Source organism: Mauremys mutica, chromosome 15 (genome assembly GCF_020497125.1).
Source record: "Mauremys mutica isolate MM-2020 ecotype Southern chromosome 15, ASM2049712v1, whole genome shotgun sequence".
NCBI lineage: Eukaryota > Metazoa > Chordata > Testudines > Geoemydidae > Mauremys > Mauremys mutica.
Genome location: NC_059086.1, coordinates 16550128 through 16574972, shown reverse-complemented (window position 1 = coordinate 16574972; position 24845 = coordinate 16550128). Strand labels below are relative to the sequence as shown.

The 24845-nt window shown below is 48.4% G+C and overlaps 1 protein-coding gene across 1 annotated transcript in view; it reads left to right on the top strand.

Moving 5' to 3' along the window:
* Positions 1-24845, top strand: part of LOC123349806 (butyrophilin subfamily 3 member A2-like) — a 47624-nt gene that overhangs the window by 5089 nt on the left and 17690 nt on the right. Inside the window, exons 2-9 of the mRNA XM_044987993.1 lie at positions 4697-4787; positions 5994-6341; positions 8217-8501; positions 19328-19429; positions 19655-19711; positions 21426-21452; positions 23224-23250; positions 23993-24019. Coding sequence (XP_044843928.1) covers positions 4718-4787; positions 5994-6341; positions 8217-8501; positions 19328-19429; positions 19655-19711; positions 21426-21452; positions 23224-23250; positions 23993-24019 — 943 coding nt within the window. The 5' untranslated portion in view covers positions 4697-4717. The remainder of the gene's footprint in view (positions 1-4696; positions 4788-5993; positions 6342-8216; positions 8502-19327; positions 19430-19654; positions 19712-21425; positions 21453-23223; positions 23251-23992; positions 24020-24845) is intronic.

Genomic DNA, 24845 nt, shown 5'->3' with positions numbered 1-24845 from the left:
TTTGGGAAATAAGCAAGTGATTTAAGGAAAGAGAGTGAGACGTTAACTCTGCAAAGGCTGGAGGAAATTAAGCAATTCAACTTTGTAAACATGTTAAAAAAAGTGTTATAAAAAATCTTGGTTTCTTTGCAGCCATTCTGAAGGAAAAATCGGCCCTTTTCCAAAAGAATGTCTGTAAATAAGCCAGGCAAAAAAACAATCAAATGTAAATCATGTGACTATAAACAATTTAGTCAAATTTGCTAAAAAACCATAAGTGGTTTCTATTGGAACTTAACTGCCCCCAAATATATATAAATGTAATCTATGTACAGCTGTGTAAAAATTAAAACAATGTAAAAATATTTTTAAAAAGTGTGTGTGTAAATATGTAAGGTTTTAAGAACCTAAATCAATACTCCTGGTTTGTAAAACTCTGTTTTGTACATTTTAAAATAATGTTGTTTTGTTTTTAAATAATACCACTAAAATCCATTTGAATCTTTCATTCAAAGTTGCAAAACTAACAGACACTGTTTGCCAGACACAGGTAACTAGTGTTTGGCTTTGGTATTTAGCATTTAACCCTTAAGGTACCTTAATGCTTTATAACATTCAATATATTTAAAAAAAACAAAGTCATGGCTGCAGCAGGGCAATCAAACTCAGAAGAATGGGAAGAAATTCTAAATTTGTTTTTAATAACAAAATAGCAAATAAAAATTATAGTAAAAAATGAAAAGAAAAAAAATAAAGCAACAACCAGGGTAAGGTGCACAAAGAAGCAAGATTAAAAACACTGAGCCTTAAGCTGGCTCTGTGTAATCAGACTGTCACTTTGATGAGGGTACCTAAAAACTCTGTAAGCACAAAAAAAACCAGTTACACCTTATGTAAAAAATAATATGGCTAATATAATGTTATAAAAGTTAAACTATGAAAAAAATGTGCATTTTTCCCAGGCCATATGCAGTTTATATTGTAGAAGGAGTAAAAAAAATGCAAACAAAACATGCTACTTAATTAAAATCCTATTAGGGCTCCAAAAGGAGCCACAATTGGTTGCTTTTTCTTTTTCAGATGTGTGTGTGTGTGTTTTGGAAGCAGGAGTTAAAAGTAAAAAGTAAGCAGGACTCTGTTGAAAGTTAATTGTGTCCCTTTTCAGACAGAGTCTCTGAGCTGCTAATGGCTTTGAATCCAAAATCAAGCCAGAAAGCATCTGCCTTAATGCAAATTGCCTAACTAATAAAAAAAGAAAAAAAAATGTCCATAAATGGCAGCACAAAAAAGCTGCCACTAAAAAACATACCTGGTCAGCAAACAAACTACCTAACACCAAAAGGCTCAAATTATAACCATAAAAATATTAATAAGTACCCCGTATATAATATATATGATTTTAAAAACAACAACTTTAAAATCATATGGTAATAATGCTTCTCAGCTGTTACCTGTAAATAAATGTAAAGCTTAGCACAGGAAAAAAAAGTGGAATAATTTCCCCTAAACCCTTAAAAGGTAAAAGCCATTAAAACCTGGCCTGCCTATAAAACAAAAACACAAAAAAGTATGGGGGTATTGACTTTTCTCCAAAAAAAAAAAAAATCCTGTGTGCTGCTTATAAGCATAATAGCTGTGCCCAGTAGTTCACCACAGACACTCTCTAGTTTGTTTTTAACAATGTTTTATTCCTTTCTAGTTCACTCATTTGTTGATTAATGAACCCCAAGATCATTACAGCAGTACTGGGGGGGGGCTGGATCCCCAAGGTTCTTCGCCCCTGTTACACACACCGTCCCTGCTGAGTGGGGTTGGTAGGACCTGCAGAGCAGCGGAACTGGCAGGAAAACTCCTGCTGAGCTGCATGAGGCATTTCCCCTCTCAGAACTCTGGTCCCCGGACCTAGGGTTGCCAGGCATCAAGTTTTTGACTGGAACCCCTGATCGAAAAGGAACCCTGGCGGCTCTGGTCAGCACTGCCAACCTGGCTGTTCAAAGTCTGGTCAGCGGCAGAGTGCGGGCCTGGAGCTAAGTCAGATTCGATATCTGCCCTGGCTCCACGCAGCTCCCGGAAACAGCTGCCAGGTCCCTGCAGCCCCTGCCCAGAGTGCTAGCTCTGCAGCTCCCCTTGGCTGGGAATCATGACCAATGGGTGCTGTGGGGAGGTGCCTGCAGGCGCGAGGGCAGTGCATGGATGGAGCCTCCCTGGACGCCCGTGTGCCTAGCGGCCACAAGGACCTGATGGCGGCTTCCTGGGAGCCGTGATAAGTGCCGCCGGGACCCTGCACCCCCAACTCCTATAATGGGGCTTATAATGCTTAGGTTTTAACCCCGCCCTCAGGAACATCATGTCATTCTCAAGTGACCTTGGATGGGCTCAGAAGGGAGGTCTCTTTGTGGGAAGGATGTCCATTGATATGCTCCTGGCACACACAGAGGAGTTGGATATAAACATAAATCCTCTGGCTGGAAGGTTGCAGCGGAACACGGCTTTAATGCTTAGAATCCAGAACAATAACACACAAGGACCCAAATCAGAGAGAGACAAAGCAGGCTGTTCCCTAAAGCTGAGAGGCCCAGGTCACCCTATGTTGCTCCAGGCTGCTCTCTGTACAACTGCCTGCTGCTGGACCCAGATCACACACTTCCACACCGGGCCCTCCCCTGCCAGCAGGACCAGGAATACCCCCAGAGCATTTACAGTGACAGTTTACAATTCTAATGCAATTTTTAATGCACCACACATATACGGACAGGCTTTGAAGGAGCTGGAACTGAAACAAAAATAGATTGACAGATGCTAAGGCCAGAAGAGCCCATTGTGTCTATCCAGTCTGACCCTGTGTACACAGACCAGAGAATTGGGGATAGGATGCTTGAGGCTCTGAGCAGAGCTGAGACGATCCCTCCTGATCCCCACCGTATGTCTTACTGTAATGTCTACTGATATGATGGTCTCCCATTGACGTCAAGGGAGGAGGAGTAGGTATCTAAGAGTGCCCCCTGGTGTCTGCGATAGCCACTGCCAGCCCCATCCATGTCACTTGGCAGCATCACTTACAGAGGAGGGTGACTTTCGGGCAGGCTGACCTGTAGGAAGGTGCCCAGATGTCATCCAGTGGCCAGGGTGTGAGATGGGCCTGCCTGGGCCTGATCCACACAGCATGTGAGTCTGTCACAGCCCCAGCTGCACAGCCTGGCTCTTTAGCTCATGGTGTAGGGCCTCATGCGTTTAGCTGTGGAGAGCCCCGGGTCACACATCTGCTGTGCTGTCCCAGGTGGAGGCAGGCACAGAGCCAGGCCCCTTCTGCAAGGGGGACAGCGGTGTGGGTACCAGTGGGGTTACCTCAGAAGTGGCTCTGCTCTGCTGCAGGCTCACCTTGCACTGGAATCGGGGGGGACACCTGCACCAATGGATGGTCAGAGAACCGACAAGGGGAGGAAATGGGGGTGGATACATGGCATGTCCTGGGGGTGGAAATTCCTAGTGCCAGGCCTGGGCAGGTGGCAGGACAGCCTGGGAGGGGTTGTAGCCTGATTTGGGCTGGGTTAGTAGGGTCGGTGGAATTTATCCACTTAATTTAATTTTATTTGATTAATTAATTGTCTAATTAATTAGTAATATTAATAATAATTAGTGGATATTAATAGTATGGGTTTGGCTCGCCAATGTGTATGATCAGAAGATAAAGTCCGTCCTGAATCAGGCTTCACAGAGTTTATAAAAGGAACTTCGGGGTATATGACAGGAACTTACACTGAGACAGAAATAGTCATAAAGACCTTTTATTAAAATCAATGAAACAATAAGTAAATGTTAAAACAGTTCAAGGTTACAAAGTTACAAAATATCACAATTCTTTAAGAGATATATTTATGATAATATATTGTTATAAACTCACTCTGTGCAGTAGCACTTTGGGTGTTTATCACACCTCTGATAGAGGAAGCTAGTTTAAGATTGCGTTTTGGTTTTAACTCTACATAAACTAGGTGCTTTAGAAGGTAAAGCAGAAGCAGAAATTAGATTCCTTTATACTTACAGCTTTGAAAAGAAATAATACCATGGCCTATTAATAGTTAATAGCCTTCGTAGATGGGTAGCATCGATATGTAGATGGGGTGGAGGCGATGGAGTGTAAACAGGAACAAATAGATGGGTGTATCGCCTGCCTAATGGTGATTTTTTTTCACCTTTTATAGAGCATTATTCGGAAATCCTTCCTCCTATGCCCAAATTTTATCTTCCCCGCCACAGAAATGTTAGAGTACACCTGCCTCATAGGCTAAAATGTGTGTGCATATGAGTGACAGTTATGTACGCATTTGTGGTGTTAGATTTGTGGGCAAAAATCCCTTTTTCCACCCTTTACTGTTATTGGTTCAGTTAAAGGTCTCCAAACATCTGCATAGGTATTTTGTCTTATTATTACTTTTCTGAGTAAGGGTCCCAAAGGTTGCCTTCAGCGTCATGCAGGATGTCTGTAGGTATCTTGCATTTCAGCAATTGCAAATCTATAAATCTATAAGCCTATTACATACTTAAATTTATCAAAAATACATTTTATACAGACCAACAGATTAATCCTCAGGGCTACACGGTGAAATCCTCTCCTGTCCCTGGGGAGCTGCTCTGTCTGGGAGCAGAGTGGATCCCTGCACTGCCGGCTCCTCATGCAGTCTGGGGAGTGTTAACCATCCCTGCTCTCTTCTTACAGATCCCTGCCTGGGGTGTGCCCATGGCGACACGGTGGCGGCTCTGTGTGTGCAGCCTGGGGATCCTCCTCCTGGTGCCGTGTTCTCTATCTGGTAAAAACATTTGAATCCCAATTATTTCCCTCCCTGTCCCCCATGTACACTGCCCCCTGCAGGGCTGGAGCAGGGGCATCAGAGGCCAATGACACCCCCCGACCGGGGCCTCCTCAGTCCTGCAGTGTAAAAGGGCAAGGCCCAGGAGGCTGTGGGGTGGGAATAATGTTAGGGTGACCAGGGCATGTCCTAGCTCTGGGTGCCAGGATCATTGAATCTTGTAGCAAATCACACAGTTCCCTCTGCCCTTGAGAGAGGCTTCCAGAGCCCCCGACCCTGATCCCTTCCTGTCCTGCCAAAGGCACCGTGCTGCTAGACCTGCCCCACTGGGAGCCTGGATTCTCGTGGCCTGCAAGGCTGAGATCTTCCCAGCTGCCTGAGGGATGGGGGTTCCAGTTCCCATTAGGATGAATGGGAGCTCATGAAAATCTCCTTGGTGGCTTTGAAAATCTGCCCCTTATGCCTCCCCACCGTTAGCCACACAGTGAGTGTCAGGTGCTGCAGCTCAGTAGTTATTGCTCTACATGCCTCATGGTGGGATGGACGAGCCTGGAGACCCTTCAGACACAGCTATTGTGCAGACATAAATCACCCTCAGATGCTTACTTTCCCCCAGACACCGACCACCAAAATGGTGAATCCCATCTGAGTGAGTTTCTGTTTTGGGTCTATTGATTCCATGGCAGGGACGTGCATCGTCCCAAAGATCTATCAAAGACTCAATACTTTCAGGCCAGGCAGAAGTCTCCTGAGGCAGCCCCTCAGCAGCCATTGTGGCTCTACATGGATCTGAAACTGGTTCATCAAAGAAGTTGCTTGTAGTGGAAGGAGCTCGTAACTGAGTGCCATGGGGCTGTTCAGGGTGCTATGACCTGGCAGGTGGCTTCCAGATGGGGCCACCCCTTGCCAACAGAGTGTAGGTAGGTTGCAAGACAAGCACCTTTGGTAGAGTTTCTGGGTGATTGTGGGACAGGATTGGTGGTATGGCTGCACTGCCTTGTGTCCAGACGGAGTAACTCAGTTGAACGACACATGACTCAGCTTTGGGACCTTCTGCTATGAGCTATGCACGACTGAGGAAATTTTGATTAGCTCAGTGATGCCCCCTCCTCTTCACTCACTGTGTCTGTAGGGCTGGGGCTTGGCTCAGAGATGCCCCCTCCTTTTTCTTGTCACTCACTGTGTTTCTGGGGTTTTCTGTTTCAGAGGAGTTCTCCCTGGCTGGCTCCCTGCACCCTGTGGTGGAGGTAGTTGGCCAGGATGTGGTGTTACCCTGCCAGCTCTCACCCCAAGCTGGGCTGCCCAGCATGGACGTGCAGTGGAGGAAAGCTGGGCCAGGATTTATTCTGGTCCATGAGTACATGCATGAGGGTACCCAGGACCTGCCGGGGGAGGGTTACCAGACCCGGACGGAGCTGTTCCTGCAGGATTTCAGCAGCGGGAACGTCTCACTGAAGCTGAAACGGGTCCAAGTGGCAGACACTGGGACATACCATTGCTTTGTAAGGAACCCACAGTGGACCCTGGAAGCCACTACTGAGTTACAGGTTGCAGGTGAGATGGAGCACTAAGGGGTGTATAAGGATGAAATGTTGTTGCCTCGGTAACGATGTCCAGGCTGCTGGAGCTGTTCCAGCTGCTCAATCTTTCCATTCTTGGAGCTCCAGTGTTATCAGTACTAGCAGATAGTGCAGCCTGCTGATTCAGCAGACCTTGATGTTACTCATAAAGAACAACCATCAGAATAGTTAGGTGACAAAGGCACTCCGACAGATTTATTGCCCTCAAGGCACAGTCCTAGTGCCCAGGCTCCGTGGTTACCAGTACATTAACACATGAGTGCCGAGTGGCTCAGTCAGCAGAGGGAGTCCCTGCTGTCCCCTTGACCACACAAAGGGTTAAGGTGAGATACCCCAACATTTATAGACTGAGGCAAACAACTAGGATAAACAACCTACATACCACCTTACATATTTCATGACATCTCTTTGTTACCTCCCCTGGTTCCTGATATTTCAGACAGAACATCTCTATACATTGTTCTGTCAAGCCATCTTATCTTGCGCTAGATTCGGGTGTATCCATACCAGCCTTCTGCAAAGTATTTACATAAATATCTCATGCCTAGTACTTCTTGCGAGTGCCTATGTTTTGGCAAGGCTAGCAGCAAATTTGCTAAGTTAATGTACTGGACAGTGAACTTGGAAGCATCTACTTTAATACATGGCCTGACTTTGGTTTACAGCCTCTGGTTCAGGTCTCAGATCTTGCACCAGGCCCAGATCTCCAGGCTCTCCCTCCACTAATGGGGGGTGGGACTGTGTCTGGGCATCCAGAGCTTCCTGTACCCATGCAGGTGCCCCTGTACTGAGCCCAGCACAGCAGCAGGGTCCTGTGCTGCAGGGAGTGATGTGCAGGACACAGTAGGTGGCGCTGCCCCCTCACACTCAGTGCTGACTCCACTGTGGTGCTAACAGGGTCAGTGCTGCATTAAACAACCTCTTTTCAATGAGATGTAAAGCTACATTTCTCAGCTCCCATGCTCATTACGGCGCTATATGAGGGAGTGGGACCTTTACTCTGATGTTCTGCCCAAATCCCAGGTGAGGTCATAAGTACATTTGGCCTCTCTTAAAACTCCCCTTGCAGTTTCCAAGGGCTGGGATATTCCCTTTTTTATTCCCTGGGCACTGACCCCACGTTCAGTGCTGCTGCACAAGGGCAGTGGAAGGGACGTTTTTTGTCCATTTAGCTCACTGAGTAACGTAGCCCCAGACAATACAATTCAGAAACATCAAGCCCCAAGTGAGGGGCCCTCCTGCGATAATGCAGAGCATTGAGGTTGTTTTAAATCATCTCCAATCTTTGGTGGGTCCTAGTTCAAAGGCTCCACAGGACACATCTTCTTTTAGAGAGAGATTTAAATGAGAGGAGGGTGGTTGTGTGCAGCACAGGGAGAGGGAAATCCAAGCATGAGGGTGGCTTCGCCTGGGGCACTGCTACCAGTGCAGGAGAAGGACACCAGAGGGACAGTATGTAGAAGGGTGGCACAGGCAGAGTGGGAGCAAAGATGTAGGCAGAGTCACCATCCCTCACTTCCTGCTCTGTACTGAAGTGCAGTGATCCTGACAGCTCCTGGGCTCCACCCCAAAAGTGGCTGCATTTCAGGAGCAGGTGCAGAGATCTCTGTATAGCAGTTTCACCCTGCACATTCCTCAATGAGATTTCAGGGCTCAGTGCTATATGGAAATGCAAGATGGTATTATTTAATTTCCCGAGATGTCAAGATGAGAGGTCCCAGGGAGGCTTTGCATGTAAGGGAATGGAGTTTTCCGGTCACAGCTCACTATACCCAGTGGTATCTGGGGAATCACATGGTGCTACCAAAGACATGATTTCCTGATACAGACTCTCTGTCTCTCACTGTAGCTGTGGCTCCAGTGTTCATTGACGTGCTGGGCCCCCGGGGTCAGGGGATCGGGCTGGCCTGTAGATCTGCAGGCTGGTTCCCCAAACCTGAACTCCAGTGGGTTGGAAAGAACTGGCAGAACCTGGCAATGGAGATTGTGACCAACATGACTCAGAATGTGGAGAACCTGTATAGTGTTGTGAGTCACGTCACTGTCACAGAAGGGGAAGACAATGGAGACATCAGCTGCATAGTGCAGAATGGCCTGCTGGAGACCGAGAGACAATCGGCCATTCACCTCTCAGGTGAGTCCTCACACGCAGAAGGGGTCACCAAGGGAGTGGGGGAGGGATGGGGTGCTGGGTCACTTGGGAATTGCACTTGACTAGGACCTGTTTCTGGTATCGAGACAGGAAATGTCCTTCTAATCTGATTTGTGGGGCTATTTGGGATGGAGGTTTCTGTGATCTGGATAAACTGCCTGTCAGAAGCTGAGCTGAGTCCTGTGAAATGGGCTGAGGAGATGACACATTCAGTTGATAAGGGTACCTGGGCTGACCTAAGAGATTCAGGGTGTGTCTACACTAGAAATGCTATAGAAGCAACACTGTGGTTTAAACACTTGCTACAAGGACAGAAGGGGTTCTTCCATGGTTGTAGTAAATTCACCTCTTTGGGGGGAGTGTCTACACTAGAGATTCACATCCTCTGTGATGTATTTAAGACGACCGAACTCTATAGTGTAGCACAGGTGTCAGACTCTGAAAGGGGTTTGACTTACTGCTCATGAAACACCTATAAAATAATATCAAAATCAATGTAGCCCACATTAAATGGATTAAAAACTGGCTAACTGATAGATCTCAAAGTAATTATAGTGGGGAATCACCCTCCAATAGGGATATTTCTAGCAGTGTCCCACAGGGACCTGTTCTGGGCCAATGCTATTCAATAGCTTTATCAATGAGGGGGAAAGAAATATTAAATCATTTCTGGTAAAATTTGCAGATGACTCAAACATTGGTGGAGATGTAAACAATGATGGTGACAGGTTGGTACTACAGACTGATGTGGAGTGCTTGGTAAGGTGGATTCACCCTAACAACATGCTGTCACAGATCTAGAACCAGTGCAATAGCCCCAGTTTTAGAATAGTCTCTGGGAGGACCTTTCATTGTGACAGACCCTCTAGGGGTCCTACTCCCCCACCCCCAGGGAAAACCACCTGGCTTCACCACCTCCTTAGATTGGACCCCTGGGCCTTCAGCACCCTTGTTTCCCACTGAGAGCTCTGTTCAGCAAGTCCCATAAGGACAGACCCCTAAAGGAGACTGGTACAATATTGGGGAGCAATGCGTCTCCTCTGTCAGCATTTGTAGTGACACTCAGCCAGTGTTGTAAAACAGAAGAGTTTATTAGTCGATTGACGCACATAGAATATCAGGGTTGGAAGGGACCTCAGGAGGTATCTAGTCCAACCCCCTGCTCAAAGCAGAACCAATTCCCAACTAAATCATCCCAGCCAGGGCTTTGTCAAGCCCGACCTTAAAAACCTCTAAGAAAGGAGATTCCACCTAGGTAACCCATTCCAGTGCTTAACCACCCTCCTAGTGAAAAAAGTTTGTCCTAATATCCAACCTAAACCTCCTCCACTGCAACTCAAGACCATTACTCCAGTGCAGGACCTCCTTGGTTAGCACAGAGTAAAGAAAGTTACAGCACTGTCCATTCTGGACAGCACAGAGCCCAATGCCCTGCCCTCTGACCTCTCTGTCCCATTTCAGTTATGCCCCAGCTGCTTCCTGCAGCGCACATTTAGCTTCCACCTCACACACCCCAGTCCTTTGTTCCCCAGCGGGACAAACACTGCTTGGCTTCCTGCCGAGAGGTGGGCCAGCCATGTTCATTGGATAAATGACATGGCTGTCCTATACAGGGGCACTCCTTTGGCCCTTCACCATCTTCATTTTGGCTTTGTTGTCTAGGGTTTGGCTCTCCTGTCCTCTGGGGACCTGGGTCCTCCCCCTCAATGGGGCTGAGGGGTGTAGAGGTTGTGATGGGATGGATCACAGAAACTCCCTTGGGAACTGCCAACCGATGTGCCAAGACTACTTCTGCCCCTGCTTTCCCTGCCAGCCTGGGAATCTAGCACCCTGTCTTGTTAAGCCAGACACGCCAGTCTGCTCCAACACAGACCCAGGGTCTGAACCACATGTCCCAAAGCTGTAGACTTAACTGAAAGCAACTCACAGAAGAGTTCCTGTCTTTAACACTGAGATGCCTAACTACCAATGGGGTCTAAACCCCAAATAAATTCATGTTACCCTGTATAAAACTTATGCAGGGTAAACTCATAAATTATCCGCCCTCCATATCACTGATAGAGAGATATGCACAGCTGTTTGCTCCCCCCAGGTATTAATATATACTCTGGCTTAATTAATAAGTAAAAAGTGATTTTATTAAATACAGAAAGTAGGATTTAAGTGGTTCCAAGTAGTAACAGACAGAACAAAGTGAATTACCAAGTAAAATAAAATAAAACACAAATCTAAGTTTATTACAGTAATAAAACCGAATACAGATAAAACCTCACCAGTTCCAGTAAGCTTCTTTTTACAGACTAGTCTCCTGCTAGTCTGGGTCCAGCAATCACTCACACTCTCTGTAGTTACTGTTCTTTGTTCCAGTTTCTTTCAGGTATCCTTGGGGGTGGAGAGGCTCTCTCTTAGCCAGCTGAAGACAAAATGGAGGGGTCTCCCAGGGGTTTAAATAGACTTTCTCTTGTGGGTGGAGACCCCCTCCTCACTCCTATGCAAATCCAGCTCCAAGATGGAGTTTTGGAGTCACATGGACAAGTTATCCTCCTACCAGCCAAGAATTTGTTGTCCCGACAAATCACACTCCCTATTATACCAACTCACTGGTTCCCTCCAAAGGGCCTCAGATAGCTCACTTTAGCTTCCACAAGCCTGTGTGCTAAATGTATTGGCTCCTCACTAGTCACCCCAGGTGCATCATAAGCTAACCGTTTTACTGGTCTTATTACTCTGTCTTATCTATTGAGAATCTCTGTTGCCATGGTAGGGGGGACATTCTCTTGAGCAACAGATGGAGAGGTGTCCTCTGAGGGTCCCTCGGCTACTGACATAGGCCCCTGCATTTCTAGTTCTAACAGTGGAGGGTCCAAGGTGCCCAGGACATCCTCTACCTGTATGTCTCCACTGTCCAATAACCTGTGTGTCATCACACAGGGGTCCCACCAGCGGCACAGGGGTATCAGAAATGGCTGAAATACTTCTGCCATGGGGTTTAGGGCAGAGGAGGGGGAGTCCCTTTTGGTTCAGCTGATCAAAACTGAAATCTTGTCTCCATTTCAGGATACACCATGGCTGTGTCTTCCTCTTCAGACTCACTCTTGGATGTGCTGCGTAGGGGTAGGGACAGGAGGCAGGCTGTCTGTGTTGGATGGTGGCTTTGATCTAGCACCTTTCTTCTGCCCAGTTGCCCTATTGTGGCCCCTCTCATAAGGGGTGCCTACCAATTCCCCCCACAAAGTTTCAAATGCACTGAAATGCACAGTCTTTGTCTGCCCTGGACCCTCTTCAGGTTTGATCTTGTAGGCCGGCAGGTCTCCCAGCTTTTCCATGACCAGGTAGGGTATTGCCTTCCATCTGTCAGCTATCTTGTGTTTGCCAGCAATACCCAAATTTCGCAGCAAGACTCTATCCCCCCACTGGAGCTCCTGCAAATGTACCCTAGCATCATATCAATGTTTGTTGCGGTCTGCATTTTTCCGAGCCGCAGATGTAGCTAAGTGATAAGCATCCCGCAGCTTTTTTCTTAGTTGGGCTACATATTGCTGATGAGTTTCATAGCTATCTCCATCCTCTGATACACCAAAGCACAGGTCTGTGGGTAATCTTGGTTCTCACCCAAGCATCAATAGATATGGGGTGACTCCCATAGCATCATTCTTTGTGCCGTTGTAGGCATGCACCAGAAAGGCAACATGTTGACTCCAGCTTGCCTTCTGCTATGGTCACAAAGTCCCCAACATATCTAATGGGGTTTGGTTGAACCTCTCTGGCTGAGGGTCACTTAGCGGGTGATAAGGTGTTGTCCTAGCCTTTTTAATTCCCGCTATCCTCAGCACCTCCTTCAGAAGGTGACTCTCAAAGTCCCACCCCTGATCCGAGTGTATCCAGGCTGGGAATCCATAAACTGAGAAATATTTTTCCCACAGTACTCGAGCAACAGTGGTGGCCCTCTAATCACATGTGGGATATGCCTTTGCATACCGCGTAAAATGGTCAGTCACTACTAGAATGTTCCCAACATTCCTCTTATCTACTTCTAAAGACAAGAAATCCATGCATATTAGCTCCAAGGGTTTGTTGCTGGTGATGTTCTTCAGATATGCAGCCCTCGTGGGAAGAGTTTTCCTTTGAACACATCAAGCGCAGGTCTCACATTTCCTGCGAACATCTTCAGCCATCTGGGGCCAATAGACCCTACTACAAATTAGTTCCAGGGTCCTCTCCATCCCCAAATGTCCAAAGTCATCATGCAGGGCCCTCATGGACAGGCAGGGGCGGCTCTAGACCCCAGCGCGCCAAGCAGGCGCGTGGGGCGGCCCTTTCCCGGGGGGGCGGCATTTGGCTCCGGTTGAGCTCCCGCCGGCATGCCTGCGGGAGGTCCACCGGAGCCCGGGACGAGCGGACCTGCCGCAGGCATGACTGCGGCGGGTCCCCTCTTCCCGCGGCTCCGGTTGAGCTCCCGCAGTTATGCCTGCGGCAGGTCCGCTCATCCGGGGCTCCGGTTGACCTGCCACAGGCATGCCTGCGGGAGCTCAACCGGAGCCGCGGGAAGAGGGGACCCGCCACGGGACGGGGAAGGGCGGCGCAGCGCACCGCGCTGCTTGGGGCAGCCTGATTTCTAGAGCCGCCCCTGTGGCCAGGGCTCTGTAATCTTTTGGTAGCACTAGTTGTGCTCGTTGCTTTTGTAAAGGGTCGGTGGTCATTCGGTGTAACACTGCCTGAATCAATTTTAGTTTGGTCCATTCTCTCAATAGTAGTTTACCCTATGGGTTAGATGGGACAACTTCAGCTGGGCTTCGCCCCTCCCTTTTGACAAGTAGCGTATCACGAATGTCAATATCTTACAGCTGGGCTTCTTGCCAGTCAGCCGCATTGAGCATGGGCAAGGGAGATTGGTCCAATGCAACATGGGCCTCTGGCTCTCGGCGACTCACACTACAAATAGCTCTCACGCCATCCGTAGGTATCATAGCAACTTTGGATGCCTGCGGACACCTGGACAATGCATCTGCATCTACATTGATTCTCCCTGATCAGTATTGAATGCTGAACTCATAGCTAGCCAAGGCGGCCACCCACCTCTGCCCTGTAGCACTTGTTAACACATAAGTCAGTGGGTTGTTGTCTGTCCACACCTGAAACTGAGCACCATACAAGAAGTCTTGAAATTTCTCAGTGATGGCCCATTTCAAGGCCAAGAACTCCAGCTTGTGGGTGGGATAGCGAGTTTCACTATCAGACAGTCCTCGGCTGGCAAAGGCTATAGGTTAACGTTTGCCTTCCACTTCCTGGTACAGGACTGCTCCCAGACCCTCCAAACTGGCATCAGTATGCAGGTTAAACAGCTTGCTTGGGTCAGCAAAGACTAGGACCGGAGCATGAGTTAGGCAAGTAATGATTCCTCGAAAAGGCCTTTCACATCTCTCATTCCACCGTGGTCCAAATGGTTCGAAGAGACCATACTGTCTCTGCACAGGAGGCTTTGGGGACCTCCTCTTATTCTTGGTCTTAGATTTGTTCTTGCTGCATTGGTATCTCCTGGTAAGATCATTCAGGGGTTTTACAATCGTAGCATAGTTTTTCACAAATCTGCAATAGTAGCCACTAAACCCAAGAAAGGTCTTGAGTTCTCTGTAGTTACTTGGCCATGGCCACATAGTGAGTGCTTCTGTTTTATTGGGATCAGTACTCACACCCTCTTGGGACATGATGTGACCCACATACTTCACTGAGGTTCTGAAGAACTGGCATTTGTCAATTAAAAGCTTCAAACGATAATCCTCCAGCCTATCAAGCACTTTAAGAAGTCTTTCTTCATGCTCCTCCAAGGTTCTTCCAAACACAATCAGGTCATCCAAATAAACTAATGCTTGCAGTAAATTCATGTCTCCCACAACTTTCTCCATAAGACGTTGAAATGTGGCAGGTGCTCCAGAAATCCCTTGGGGGATGCGTTCAAACTGATAAAACCCTAATGGGCAGATAAAGGCTGTCTTCTCCTTATCTTCTTCTCCCAGAGGAATCTGGTAGTATCCATTCCGAAGATCCAACAAAGAGGACCACTGGCTTTCCAACAAAAAGTCTAAGGTATCTTGGACTCAGGGCATAGTGTACTGGTCAACCACAGTACGGCAGTTTAGGGTGCGGTAGTTAATACAGATCCAGATTTTCCCATTCTTTTTACAGCCCACCACAATGGGTGAGGCATATGGGCTGCGAGACTCTGTAATGATGCCATTTGCAGCCAGCTCCTGAAGATGTTGTTGCACATCTTCCATCTGGGAGAGAGCAATCCTCTTAGATCTCTCCCTGACAGGTCAAGAGTCATGTAGTCTCAAGTTGTGCTCTACTTCTTTTGCACATCCCATATCCCACTCATGCAGTGAGAACACCTTGGATCTTTCACAAAGTTTTCTCCTCAGGCGATCTTTCCACTCCTCAGACAATGGTGAATCGCCAAAGTCAAACTTTGCTGGGTCTATTGTCGGAACTTGAGTCTCACACGGGTTTTACAACTGATTCAAGTTTGAAGAGATCTGTTATCTTTTGTCCTTGCTTCACAACATCACAACTTGTTTCATTAGCAATCAGTATAGTCACCTTTTCCTGAGCTTCAGCAGGTAGGATTATGACTCCACTGGGGACCAGCACTCCTTCTGAGAGCTCTCCTTCAACCGGCTGCTCTACCATTGCTAATGCCCCTTTACGGCCTTTCAGCCAGGTATTAATGACAAGCACTTCTTGCTCTATCCTTGCAGGCACTACTAAGGCAGTTGTACCCACGTACTTCAGTGCCCCAATTGGTAGCTCAGATATCTCCTTTTTAGTGCTCTCAATTTTCCTGTAGGCTTCAGCACAAAGCATCTGGATCATCAGGGTGTTCAGGTATTGGTCCCCAGCCCATTGTCTGCAGTAATCTGCAAGCACCTTGAAGAGACTGGAGTTGGTCCTATCAGCACAGACACATCAGAGGTCCCTTTAGAGTCAGAGCATATTAAGGCAGCTATGTCTACCTCTTCTTTTACCCTAGCAACCTCCTCTGGGAATTCCAGGTGCACTATGACATACCCTTGATAGGGGTATTCATCCATGCTGAGGCCACACAGACCAATGCCAGTCAGTGGCTGTATAGACAGGTGCCTAAGCATCTATTGGTAGAATGACTGAAGTATAATAGTCACTTGAGATCCAGTGTCAAGCACTGCTTTACACTCCGCCCTTTCAATCCTCACAGTGACCTCTGCTCGAGGCCCTATCACTCCTACGGGGATCCCAGATGGACGGTCTTTTCTGGGGGGGGGATCTTCAAATCCTTCAGGCCTGGGTGGTCCACATCCCTGGATGCTCTGGCAGTTACCTGATCTCTCCCAACTGATACTCAGCTTTCCATACACTAAGGAGGGATTTTCTTCCTTATGGTACTTGGCAGCACTGTGTCCATCCTGACCACATTGGTAGCAGAAGAATTGTCCTTTCCCCCTTCGCCAGGGTGGGACAGTGGCTCTAAATGCTGACTTCTCCATCGCCACAGTCTGAGGTTCCTTATTCCTGGAAGTCTTTGCTCAATCAATGGCGCTTTGAAGTCAGCTATCCATTCTGTCAGGACCTGCATTTGTTGGGCAAGTTCCTGTGTGGTGCTCACCATCAGTACACTGGCCATTTGCAGTGGCGTTGTGCTGGCTGGCTCCAATGTTTGAGCTTCCCAAAACTCGCTGGCAGCCTGCCTTTCTTCCTCTTCTCTGACCTTCTGTATCAGCTGGGAGTAACTTGGAGGATGTTCCTGTCATTCTCTTAGCCGGAGATGAAGTAGAATCAGGTTCTGATACTCAGTTCCTCTTACAATTTGAGCCAGTCTGGTCTGATCCATATGCTCAGCAGTCACTTCTCCCCTCATAACAGCTCTCTGAAGCAGTCTATCCAGCCTCTATGTATAGGCTGATATCTTCTCGCCCCTTTGCTGTTGGGAATTAAGGAATTTACAGTAACTGTCTTCAGGGCCCTCTACGCTCCCAAAGGTGCGATCAAGAGCCTCTAGGCTGTCCTTCACACTGACCCCAGGGTCGATGAGCTTCAGGGTGCAAATCACATCTAATGCTGGGTCACTAAGGTTCTTTATTAGACATCTTCACTTTTCTGCATCGGGTACCGCCCACTCTTGCAGCATTTCAGTGGCATGCTCCAAATAGGGTTTAAACTCCACTTCCCCAAAAATAACCTTAACTTATAACAAAAGTTTGACATAGTATGGGACAGCACAACCTTTTCCAATGTTTGCCCCAGTGCTTTTGCCCAATCATTGGCTGAGGCTGCGGCCCCTGAGCTAGAGGCTGCAGAGCCAGGGCCCAACAAACCTGACATATTAGCCATTATACAAACAGTAATTTCCTCAAACTATAAACACAATAGTTTCCCAAATATAGTGGAACACTCAACAGGTGCTTGCAAGGGATACTGACCCAGGGATCCCGGACAACTCCCAAAAATTTAACACTTCTGCCCATCTGAGTTGGCAGCAACAAGGGCCGGTTCAGTATCTAGGGGTTCCGTTTCAATAACACAATGCAAAACTGGCAGATCCCCCACCCAGTGACCTGGGACAATTACATACGACCCCCGGTTGCCTCTAAGACACAATACTTCCCCTCTCACAAGCACAGAGTCTGAGTGTAGCAAAGGTTCAACAAGGACAAGTGCAGAGTCCTGCATTTAGGATGGAAGAATCCTGTTCACTGCTACAAATAGGGACCGAAAGGCTAGGCAGCAGTTCTGCAGAAAAGTAACTATGCGTTACAGTGGATGAGAAGCTGGATATGAGTTGACAGGGTGCCCTTGTTGCCAAGAAGGCTAACAGCATTTTGGGCTGTATAAGTAGGGGCATTCCCAACAGATCGAGGGATGTTATCATTCCCCTTTATTCGACATTGGTGAGGCATCATCTGGAGTACTGTGTCCAGTTTTGGGCCCAACACTACAAGAAGGATATGGAAAAATTGGAAAGAGTCCAGCAGAGGGTAACAAAAATGATTAGGGGGCTGGAACATATGACTTATGAGGAGATGCTGAGGGAACTGGGATTGTTTAGTCTGCAGAAGAAAAGAATGAGGGGGGATTTGATAGCTGCTTTCAACTACCTGAAAGGGGGTTCCAAAGAGGATGGATCTAGACTATTTTCAGTGGTAGCAGATGACAGAACAAAGAGTAATGGTCTCAAATTGCAGTGGGGGAGGTTTAGGTTGGATATTAGGAAAAGCTTTTTCACTAGGAGGATAGTGAAGCACTGGAATGGGTTACGTAGGGAGATGATGGAATCTCCTTCCTTAGAGGTTTTGAAGGTCAGACTTGACAAAGGCCTGGCTGGGATGATTTCGTTGGGAAATGGTCCTGCTTTGAGCAGGGGGTTAGAGTAGATGACCTCCAGAGGTCCCTTCCAACCCTGAGATTCTATGATTCTATGAGCTGCTCCAGTCGTCCTGCAAACTGCTCCGCTCCATCAGCTGCTCAGCCATATATCTTCAGGCCCCCCCACTACTTAACACAGCACCCGGTGATTTTAGGTTGTAGCAGGGGAGCATCAGTGCTGGTGCACCATTGGCCCAAAGTGAATTCAGCTCAGCAGCCTGTAACTAGACTCCTAATAGAATCAAAATGAGCTCTGATAGTCCACAGTGGAGAAAGGAGGCAGTGCAAGTAGTGTTTCAGGCCCTCAAAAGAGATCCATACCTTCCAGTACAAATATCTGTCCCTAGCCTCTCTCCATTCACTGGGTTTTGGAACCCATGCCCCTTGTCTAGCAAGTGTTACTTAGTTGATGGCGAGTCCCTCTGTCATAAAACAGTTCCACTGTCCTTGATTCATATAATCAGGGTAACAACACTTTATTTTTCCTGTCCCAATAACAGAGAAACTGGAGATCCCACAACAGCCAAAGTGACCATTTGGGCTGCTGTGGGCTCATGCTAGGCAGGGTGTCTGTGCCTATGCAAACAAGATCAGCCCCTGAAGTTCTTTTGCACAACTTACCACAATTCACCAGCTCAAGTTATAGAGTTTATCCAAGGAAAGGTTAAAAGGTCATTTGATCACAGTCTGTAAGTACCTACACGGGGAGGAGGGGGAGATATTTCTGACAGTCAATAGGTCTCTAATCTAGCAGACAAAGGAGGAACAAAATCTAATAGCTGGAAGTTGAAGCTAGATAAATTAAGACTGGAAATAAGGTGCAGATTTTAACAGTGAGGGGAATTAACCATTGGAATAACTGCCCTAGGGATGCGGTGGATTCTCCATTATTTGGAATCTTTCAACCCAAACTGGGTGTCTCTTTCTATAACATCCGTTGTGGCTGGAACAGAAGTTCTGGGCTGGATGCAGGGATCAGTGCGGGAGGGTCTCTGGCCCGGGCTATGAAGGAGGTCAGACTAGATGGTCATAATGGCCCCTTCAGGCCTTAACATCTATGAATCCATGAACTAACAACACACTGGAGCCAGCGAGGAAAATAGTTGTTCTCTGCTGAACAGGCAGGGCTGGGCAGAGCTGGGTATGGAGCTGCTGGCTGTTGGCTTGTAGCAGCAGTAGAGATTTGGGCAGAGCAGAGTCCTGGGTCTTGGAACTGATGATGCGCTGGCTTCTCTGGTTCAAATGCTCCCATTTGTGACTATTATTAGAGCATGAAGGGAACATGCCCTTCAGTCCTGGGAATTTCTGGGGTCCCTGAGCCAGGACTCAGCCGTCAAGTCAAATGGCAAACCCCATTCTCCAGCTCTAGAATGGGACCGTGCTCCTCACAAACTGCGCTCTTTGTTTGCCAGGTGACGTCTTCCCCCATGTGTCTCCCTGGCTGGCTGCATTCTGGGTGTTGTTCACTCTGGTTCTCATTGCTGCTGGAGCTTGTGCATATGCTGGATACACAGGTAATGGAAATGTGTTATTTGAATGTTTAGAACCCAGCTCTAGAGGGCACTGCGCTGGGGCATCAGAGCATTTTATTATTCAGATATTTACCTTGTATTTATTTTAGGAAATAAACCAAACTAACAAAAACACCGGGGTCCCCATCCCCACCTGTATTAGCGTATTGCTCAGTGTTTCCCCTTCCTTCCCTGTCTCACTGCAATGTCTGATTCTCTCTCTCACAGCAAAGCAAAAGGCCTCTCAGAAGAAACGCTCTAAAGAGGAGTCTCTGTTAAATCTGGGTAGGTCTCCTGCTGTATCTCTTGCTCTGTTGAGATGTGTGAGCTCTGTAATTTCTCGGTGTTATCTGAGGGCTCAGTGCCATGAAGGGATGGAGCCAGGAGGTCTCTGCCTAGTGGTTCCTCATCTCCCTCAAGTTCTCACACACACTGATGGTAACAGGTTGGCAAATGTGTGTTTTGCAGCAGAAACTCAAAGGGTCTGTTCTCGTGAGATTCCCTGCATGTGGCTGCAGCAGGGAGACAGGCTGGCAGTGAAAAATCTGGGTCAGATTCTGTCCCACTAACCCTGGGCAATTGCTCCGTGGCTAAAGGCAAGATCAATGATGCTCTGTGAGATGATTCCATCCCTGTGACTGTCGAATGCACAGGACACAGGGAGGGTGTTTAACCACTAGAGGAAGCTCGTAATGGCAGTGGTGAATTCTCCATCTCTTGATGGCATCAGATCCAGACTGGGCACCTTTCTGGAAGCTGCTGTAGCCAAATCTGAGTTATTGAGCTCAGTGCAGGGGGAACTGGGTGAGATTCTCTGGCCTTTGATATACAGCAGGTCAGAGTAGATGAACTAATGGTTCTGCTTGGCCTGAAACTCTACAAATCTGTGACATTCACTCTCTCATATGTGCCAAGAGACACAGCAGCAGCAACATTTTTTTAAGTCCACACGTCTAATTTATTCCATTGTGAAATTTTCAATATTTAGTAACAATATTGGCTTGCATTGTGATGGTGCTGAGTGATGCTGACCTGTTCTGCTGGACACTGTGCACACACACAGGGAGATACAGATGAAAGGTGCAGAGAATGGATACAACATGCTAGCATGGTGACTGGGGTTCTCACGGCAATCACAGCCTGGAAGAGCCCTAAGTATCCTCCTCTTTCATCTCCTTTGCCCTCTGCCATGCCCCCTAGTGGCCACCATTCCTCCAGCTGGGGAAGGCTGGCTGGGACTCCCCTAGCAATCAGTGCTGTTCTGTAACCAGCCAGAGTGGTCACTGTGGAGTAACTGACCCCACCCCATGGTTCTACTCAGGGCCGGCTCCAGAGCCCAGCGGGGCAAGCACCCGCCTGGGGCGGCCCTTTCCCGAGGGGGCGGCAGGCTGGGCTGGCGGACCTGCTGCAGTCATGCCTGCGGGAGGTCCACCGGAGCCCCGGGAGCAGCGGACCTGCCGCAGGCATGACTGCGGACGGTTCGCTGGTCCCGCGGCTTGGCTGGACCTCCCGCAGGCATGCCTGCGGCAGCTCAAGTGGAGCCGCCAGACCAGCGAACCGCCCGCAGCTGCGGGAGGTCCAGCCGAGCCGCGCAACCAGCGGACCCTCCGCAGTCATGCCCGCGGGAGGTCCGCTGCTCCCGCGGCTCGGGGGCGCCTCCCGGGCATGACTGCTTGGGGCGGCCAAATTTGTAGAGCCGCCCCTGGTTCTACTGGCCCTGCTGCACCAGCCCAAGGCCTGTGACACACAAAGCCCTGCACCAGTTTAACTCAAGGTGTGTTCTGAAACCTAATTAATTAAATTGGTGCAAGTGTGTGTGTAGAAAAGGGCTAAGGAGTTAGAAACTTCCCCACGTCTCCTGAGTGTTGGTGCATATCACTAACGGTCAGCCCTGCTCCTGTCAAACCCGCCGGCTCTGGCTCTGGCTCTGGGGTTGGGAGTGTACAGCACCACCCAGTGCATGTCTCTGGGTCTAACTCTTTTCTCTTCCCTATTTCAGCGAATGAGAAGAAGACCCGGGAAGCAGGTACTTGGCTAAACCCTAGTAAACATGTGTCTGCACTTTCATACTATGAGAGAAATATCACCACGTGCACTGTGTGGACCTTAGTCACCTTCATGATCATCTCCCCCTGCCCTGGAAATAGCCAAACACTGCAGAGTTTGCAGCTCAGATTTCAGTGTGATCCTGAACAACAGAGAGTGAATTTAATGCATATGAGATGGTAGGACTCAGGCTAAGTCTACACTGCCCAATGTTCAGATTACAGGGGTGTGAATAGCAACGCACATCAATGTGCTGCACTGTAACAACCCTGTGTGGATGCTGTGGGTGTGAACTAAAAGGTTCCTAGTTTACATTTCCAATAGTCATATTTGAAGAGGACAAACTAGGTGCTGTTTAATGGGTAGTTACAGTGCAGCCCTTTGGTGCATGATGCAAATCCTATCCCCAGATGCCAATCTATAGGGCTGGGTAGACAAACACTGAGCCAGGGGCTGGGCAAACTTCCTCCATGAAGGTTTGTGAGTATATATCAGTTCTGACCTGCAAAATGGCTGCTATCCCAATGCTGGGCACCCCACTTACACACAGCTCTGGAAGTGCCCCTCAATCCCACCCACTACCTCCCTGTTATCCAGACCAGAGCTCCACAATCCTGTCTAGTCCTGTAATTGCCCCCCGCCCTCATACACACCATACATGCGAGGTCAGTGGAAGGGGTCCTGGAACGTAGCTTTGCTGCGGGTCCCCATGGGACAAACACTGCCGCTGACTGCAGCCCCCGGCTATCCCAGCCCTGAGCTTCCACCCCCAACTCCAGCTCTGTTGGCATCCCTCAGTCCACACCTACATCTTCCCTCCTACTCCAGCCCTTAGCTGCTCAGTCCTGTCCTGTTCCCTCCCTCCTAGTCTAGGCCTGGCCCTCGAACGAACAGAATTTCGAAACCCTACTACACTCTGTATGGATGCTGCATGGTGCATTCTGATGGGCCCCACTACCAACATTGTTCTGACAAGAGCTGGGGCAGGACCTGACCCCATGGCTTGCGGGGTAAACAGTAACACCACTGACACACTGCCCCACGGACCCTTCCCCAGCTAAGCTTCTGCCAACCACTAACCTCAGAGTAACACACTTTTGCAGATCAGCACCACAAAGGGATTGCAGCACAGAAATGGGAGATCTGAGGCCAGGTGACAGGCCGCAGCAGTGCAGGCCTCTCTCCACCTGATACATGTTTTTGTGTGATGCTCCTCCCCTCATTCTCAGCAGTGTCAGCAGCTGGGGGTGCTGCCCCCCAGGACAATTAATGAGATCTGTTTAGAGGCTGATCTGAGACCTTTTCTTTCTTCATTACCAACAGTTTTGTCTGATGTGCTGTCAGTTAGACCCTTGGCTCATTGGATACGTCTACACTGCAGCTGGGAGTGAGTTTCCCAGTGTGGGTAACCGACAAACTCTAGCTCTGCTTGAACTAGTGCACTAACAACAGCAGTGTGGGTGGGGCAAATGGTGCAGCGGCTCAAGGTGGCCGTTCAAGTACATACCCAGGGAGTCCAAGTGAGTTTGTATTTGAGCAGCTAGCCCAAGCTGCTGCACATGCTACCCCCAGCTACCCTCTGCTTTTAGCACATCTTCTCAAGCAGAGCTAACATGTGTCTGCTCCCCAAGCAGGGAAGCTCACTCCCAGCTGCAGTGTAGATACACCCAAAGTATGGAACAGCCCCACGTCACTGTTCTTGGAATAACCCACTCTGAACCCATGATGGTCTCCTCTTCTTCTCTCCCCAGAATGCCAGGAGCTGCATGAGACGCTTGGTGAGTTTATCCACCTTCCTTTAAAGAGCCCTGGGCAGAGGTTCCCAGCCACACACAGTGCTGAGCACATCCAGAAGCACCGACACCGCAAGGCTGGGCTGAGTGAACAGTTTGGTCCAAAATCTGAGTCACATTAGTCACCCCAGTCCAGCACAGCACTCTGAGCTCTCTGCAGCAGACACAGGGTTACCTGCTCTCATGTCTGGATAGACAGACAGGTGTCACCTGGCCTTTGACAATCCAATGCCCATCCCATTGTGCTGATGCAGCAGAAGGGAGCCGGCCACGCTCTGTAGATGACTGCCCAAGTACAGGCTCTTCTGGACCCTTCCCAGAACCTGGTTCATGTTTCCATGGTTTGTTGCCAAGCCCAGATCCCAGATTTAAGCCCCAAACGTTGACACGTCCTTCTCCTAGTTACAACTGGAGCGTGTAGCTTTGATGCTCCAAAGGGCTGTTAGTAACACAGAAGAGGAATTCCCCTTAGACGGAAGGGTTGTGAATGTCAGAGCTGTATTGGAATCCAGACCCACTTCTTCCATCAAGGTCAGATGCTTTGAAAATTCCAGGGCTCCTGCATATTGGTTTGTTTTACTAAAAAACAGTCCTGCTCCTATCGAAACTTCTGGCTCCTGCACTGGGACTGGGAGTGGGGCTGTGGGGTGTCTGTTACTAACCCCAGTGGTTATGGGGCACACAGCGCCTGTCTCTGCATCTAACTCTTTTCTCCTCCCTATTTCAGATGCTGAGAGGAAGGCCTTTGAATCAGGTACTTAGCTAACCCCCAGTAAACATGTGTCTGTGCTTTCACACTGTAACAAGATAGAAAAATCTCCTATGCAATATAGGGACTTCAGTCACCTTTATGATTATCTCCCCCTGCCCTGGCAAGTAACAAACACTGCAGAGTTTGCGGCTCAGATTTTAGTAGCATCCTTAACAATGGAAAATAAATTTAATTCACATGTACTGGAGGGACTCAGGCTATGTCTACACTGCCCAACAGGTCACATTATGTTAGTGTGAATAGCCATGCACACCAAAATGCAGCACTGTAACAACCCATGTGGATGCTGTGGGCGTGAATTAAAAGGTTCCTAGTGTGCATTTAAATACCTGGGTAGTGTCATATCCAGTGATGGATCACTGGATAATGAGATCAACGCACGAATATCCAAAGCAAGCCAGGCACTTGGCTGTCTGCATGTCGAAGTTTTAAACCACCACAACATCAGGATGTCAACAAAACTGCTTGTGTACAGAGCTGTTGTTCTTTCATCTCTTTTGTACGGGTACGAAACATGGACACTATATAGGCATCACATCAAGCAGCTCGAAGCATTCCACATGTGCTGCCTCCGCAACATCGTGAAGATCCGCTGGCAAGACAAATATCAGAGGGGTAGCCGTGTTAGTCTGGATCTGTAAAAGCAGCAAAGAATCCTGTGGCACCTTATAGGCCAACAGACGTTTTGCAGCATGAGCTTTCGTGGGTGAATACCCACTTCTTCAGATGCAAAGGGCCTCTACAGAGAGGTCCTCGAGAGAGCCCAGATGACAAGCATCGAAATAATGATCATGTAGTCGCAGCTACG